The sequence below is a fragment of the Beta vulgaris genome, chromosome 2 (genome assembly GCF_026745355.1).
Source record: "Beta vulgaris subsp. vulgaris cultivar EL10 chromosome 2, EL10.2, whole genome shotgun sequence".
Lineage (NCBI taxonomy): Eukaryota > Viridiplantae > Streptophyta > Magnoliopsida > Caryophyllales > Amaranthaceae > Beta > Beta vulgaris.
This window is the reverse complement of record NC_079203.1, coordinates 17,996,095-18,000,809: the sequence shown is the minus strand read 5'-3', so window position 1 is coordinate 18,000,809 and position 4,715 is coordinate 17,996,095. Positions and strand designations below refer to the sequence as shown.

General features: G+C 40.9%; 1 protein-coding gene across 1 annotated transcript; it reads left to right on the top strand.

The window, feature by feature from the left end:
* Nucleotides 1-1,042: 1,042 nt before the first annotated feature.
* LOC104887228 (probable inactive receptor kinase At3g02880) lies at nt 1,043-4,406 on the top strand. Its single transcript, XM_010671821.4, has 2 exons — nt 1,043-2,752; nt 3,425-4,406. The coding sequence occupies exons 1-2, from the start codon at nt 1,405-1,407 to the stop codon at nt 4,057-4,059; spliced, it is 1,983 nt and encodes a 660-aa protein (XP_010670123.2). The 5' UTR covers nt 1,043-1,404; the 3' UTR covers nt 4,060-4,406.
* The last annotated feature ends 309 nt before the right edge of the window (nt 4,407-4,715 follow it).

The following is a 4,715-nucleotide window of genomic DNA, read 5'->3' as shown; positions in this document are numbered from 1 at the left end:
AAATCAAAATGACTCGACAAGGAGTTAACCGAAGTTGGAGTGACGTTCAATAGCGAATGGACCCAATACTTCACAATGACGAACTAAGATCATTGGTATATCAACCCGAGTACACTTGACTTTAACTAAGCATGCATGAAACCCGTATACGACTGTACAAACCCGGTAAAATAAATGTCCACGGGCGATCATAACCAAAAATGGATCGACTTGTATATACAGCGCTTAGACCTATCCGGCACCCGACAATCCCATGATTCAAATGTGATTGACCCAGATGAACAAAACCCGACCAATCACAGCCTGGGGCACTGACTATCAAAATCCTTACCTGTCCGGTCTGACCTGGTTCGCCATGTTATATCCAAAACCTGTTTGAGAACCTGTTTTGACACCACTAGGTATTGGCCTGCCACTAATAGAGAAGTTCGTAACTTGGAATGTTTATGTTGCAAGTGAAGCAAAATTAATATTGGCGTACCACTAAAAATGCTCTAATCAACCATTAAAAAAAACGATGCTTGATCAACTTGAGCTCGACCCTAATAAAGTCCATTTTGGGTAGAAATTTTAATCCAACTTTTTCAGAAAAAGTCTAATATTGGACAAGTTATTCTGGTTTTGGACATTACTATTAGGTTTGAAATACAAATTTGTCTTACTTAGTCTTAGGCCGAAATACCCATAAACCCAACCCAATTCACAAGGTTTACGCACAATTTCAGCAAGAATATAGGCCTGAATCAATCCCTTGATCCTTTTTGAGCAGAAATCCAGCCCGGGAAAAACCAACCCATAATTGCCTCTAAATATTTCATTAACCCAACAAGGGTTTGGTTTCATAGAAAACAAACTGAAGTTGTCAATATGTAATGTTCCTCGTTTTCAGTTTTAGGCATAGCTTAGTGGGCCTAACCGACAGTGAAACAAAACCATAAATACACAATAAACCAAATAAAGTTCCAGTTTACAGTTTCCAAGAAAAACTAAATTAAATAAATAAAAACCGAAAGTACCAGTTGTAGAAGAGGAAAGTGACTACTGACCAGCGATCAAACAGCTAATCTTGCACAATCTCTTTTTCTCTGATTCCTCCTCCTAAATCCAACCCATAAACCCAAAAATACAAAACAATTCCATCAATTTCCTAAATTTTTTATAACGCCGCAAACCCCCCCTTCCCTTTTCTTTCTTCTCTCTCTCCCCTACCTTTCACACTATTGTAGTCCTGTAAACTGTGTATTAGGCCGGACACTCTCCCAACCCCCCACATTCACTCTTTCTCTCTCTCTCTCTCTCTTCTCCGTGTTGAAAAATATGCAACAACCTATTACCATTTCCACCCTCTAGCATCATTACCAATTGATTTCCCCAAATATTCTGATAATTCTATTCTGTATCACAATGAAGTCAACTAAACTCCTCCTCCTCCTATTCTCCCTCACCCTTACATTCTCTCTCCTACCTTCCGCCGCACCAGCCGACGCCAACCCCACCGACGCTGCTTCACTCAATGCGCTCAAATCGTCGCTCTTCGGGCGCTGGAATACCTCATCCCCTAACGCCTGTCGATGGCAAGGCGTAGTATGCAACCCACAAGGCCGTGTCATCGAGCTTCATTTGCCTGGTGTTGGATTTGTCGGTCCTATCCCAAATAATGTTTTGGGTAATTTGTCTTCACTTAATTTTCTCTCTCTTCGGTACAATGCGCTCACTGGGAGTATCCCCTCCGACTTCGCTTCGCTTTCGGAGCTTCGGTATCTTTATCTCCAACATAATCGCCTTTCCGGTGGGATTCCGGCAGTTTTATTCTCGTTGCCGAATTTGTTTCGGCTTGATTTGGCTGGGAATAGATTCTCCGGTGCGATTCCTTTGGGGTTTAATAATTTAACTAATCTAGCTACATTGTATTTAGAGAGTAATCAGTTGACAGGGGTGATCCCTGATCTGAAGCTGAGTAATCTTAAGCAGTTCAATGTGTCTCATAATCTGTTGACTGGAGATATCCCTTCGCAGTTTTGTGGGATGCCGTCGACGGTATTCGAAGGGAATTCTCTGAGTCCTTGTGCTAGTACTGTACCTTCTCCGTCTCCGGGTGGTAGTAGTGATGTTGAAGGTGGGGGTAATAAAAAGAAGAGCAAGCTTTCAGCAGGGGCTATTATTGGTATCGTTATCGCTTGTGTGGTGGCATTGATTGCTATACTGCTTCTTATCTTTTTCTGCTGCTGTCGGAGAAATAAGAAGACAGAGCAGCAGACAGGCACAAGGTCTGTTGATGCTGTGTCTGCAGGAGCTGTGGCTGGTGCTGCAGGTGGTAAACAATCAGATGTAGAGATGGCTGGAGAGAGAGCGGGTGAGAGAAATGGTGAGAGCTCGACTGCTGCTGCTGTGGCGGCTGTCAAATCAGGAGGTGGTAAGAGTGGAAGTGGTATTGATAAGACATTGGTGTTCTTTGGTAATGGGCCAAGAGTTTTCGATCTAGATGATCTGTTGAGGGCATCAGCTGAAGTTTTGGGGAAAGGTAACTACGGAACAACTTACAAGGCCGCCTTGGATAATGGTGTGGCGGTGGCAGTCAAGAGGTTGAAGGAGGTAACTGTGACTGAGAAGGAGTTTAAAGAGAAATTGGAGGAGATTGGGAAATTAGAGCATGAAAATTTGGTGGGTCTTAGAGCTTACCATTGTAGTGCTAATGAGAAGTTGCTTGTATATGACTACTTCCCAATGGGTAGCTTGTCTGCCCTACTACATGGTATGCTGCTGCTATTTTTTTTCTTACCATTGTCCTCTGCTTTTGGTTGATTGGATAAATTATTATGTCTGCTGCGAACTTTAATTTTCTGTCATGGTTAGTTATACATTGCTCAAAATTTCTAGATCTCCTCTACTCCATTTAGTGACTTTTTAAAATTTTCTTTCAAACAACCAAAAAGGGCATGTTATCATTGTTCCTGAAGAAAGCCAATGTCTCATTATATCTGTTTTGAACTGCTAACTCCAAATTAAAGTATTGTCATTTTAGATCGCACTATAGTAGTATTTTTCTTATATGGGCAATTGTTATCTTGCCCTATGAACTAATAATTTTTTTCAGTGTTTTAGTTTAGGCATCCACTTACTGGATCCTACCTCTTTGCAGTTGCTATGAAAGTCTAATGTCACAACTGATAATTAAATTGGCATTTTATGCGACTTGTGAGCTGTAATTCATTCTTTGCTGTCATTTCGTTGTCTGCTATGTCGTAAGTTCTAGCTCATAGCAAAAGATCCTGATGAATCTGTGCCCCACTTTGTCCTGAATTTCACAATCACTTTGATAGCTGCTTTTCGTTGTTTGAAGATTCTGAAGTTGACATTGTAGTTCTGTATAGTAATCTATACATTTGATTCTTTACCTTTCTTTTTTGTACTGTATCCTCCACAGGTAACAGAGGAGGTGGTAGAACACCACTGAACTGGGAAACTAGGTCAGCGATTGCCCTTGGAGCTGCTCGTGGCATTACTTACATCCATTCACAAAATTCTAAAGCCTCTCATGGCAACATAAAGTCATCCAACATCCTTCTTTCCAACTCTTATGAAGCTCGGGTGTCAGATTGTGGCCTTGCACAACTTGCGAATCCAAGCACTACTCCAAACCGTGTTGCTGGATATCGTGCTCCAGAGATCACTGATGCTCGCAAGGTGTCTCAAAAGGCTGATGTGTATAGTTTTGGTGTGTTCCTCTTGGAGTTGCTTACTGGCAAGGCTCCTACCCATACCCTCTTAAACGAGGAAGGGGTAGACCTACCACGGTGGGTGCAATCTGTGGTGCGGGAAGAGTGGGCTTCTGAGGTCTTTGACATGGAGCTACTACGCTATCAGAATGTCGAGGAGGATATGGTTAAGCTCTTGCAGCTCGCAATCGATTGTACTGTTCAGTACCCAGATAGCCGTCCTTCAATGTCTGAAGTAACTAGTCGCATTGAGGAAATCTGTCAATCGAGCTTAAGTTCTGGACAAGATCCACTTGCTGACATCACTAGTGATCCAGAGATCACGCCTTCAAAACTAAGCTAGTCCCTCCCAATTTGTGTGAGTTGCACATCCTCCACCAACTTCAATTGATTAAAAGTTATCAATTCTTACAATTGTTTACCTCAATTTATAGAAATACTTGAATTTGTTTGTTTATTCTTGAAACTGCCCTTGTTTGATTGAGATTCATTACCCATTAATGTTCTTTCTGTACTTACTTCTCTCTTCTTTTTTTCCATTTCATTATTGTTGTTCTACCAAGGGACACATTTTACTTCTCCTCATTCACCTGTAATTTTTTGTTCCAATGTTTTTGTACGTATATTCAACATTATTGATTGTTGATTGTGTGAGATGAGAAAAATGTGAATAATGCCCGTTTTCTTTTTTGTTCCTGGACTTCTACTAATGTATGCTCTCCTAATTTGTTTTCTTATTGGATTTTGCTTTAGCTGCAAGTTTAGTTTGGTAAAACTTTAATGAAAAAGTTGACAGAACTCTGTTCCTTTGATGTAGAACGAGGTGGGGGACTTGATTTTGTATTTGAGCAACCGGAATGTTTAGACTTCAAAGTAATGCTAATTTCCTTTTCAATAAATGGAGACTGGAGTTTTAGATTAAACTATCACTTGTTAGTGTTTGATTACTGTTTAGCTGCATTTAAGTGTTTGGAGGCCGGATTTAGATGTGATACCCAC

Coding starts and splice junctions, on each gene's coding strand:
- LOC104887228 (XM_010671821.4), top strand. CDS start 1,405: ATGAAGTCAACTAAACTCCTCCTCCTCCTATTCTCCCTCACCCTTACA. Junction 2,753..3,424: donor CTTGTCTGCCCTACTACATG/GTATGCTGCTGC, acceptor TATCCTCCACAG/GTAACAGAGGAGGTGGTAGA.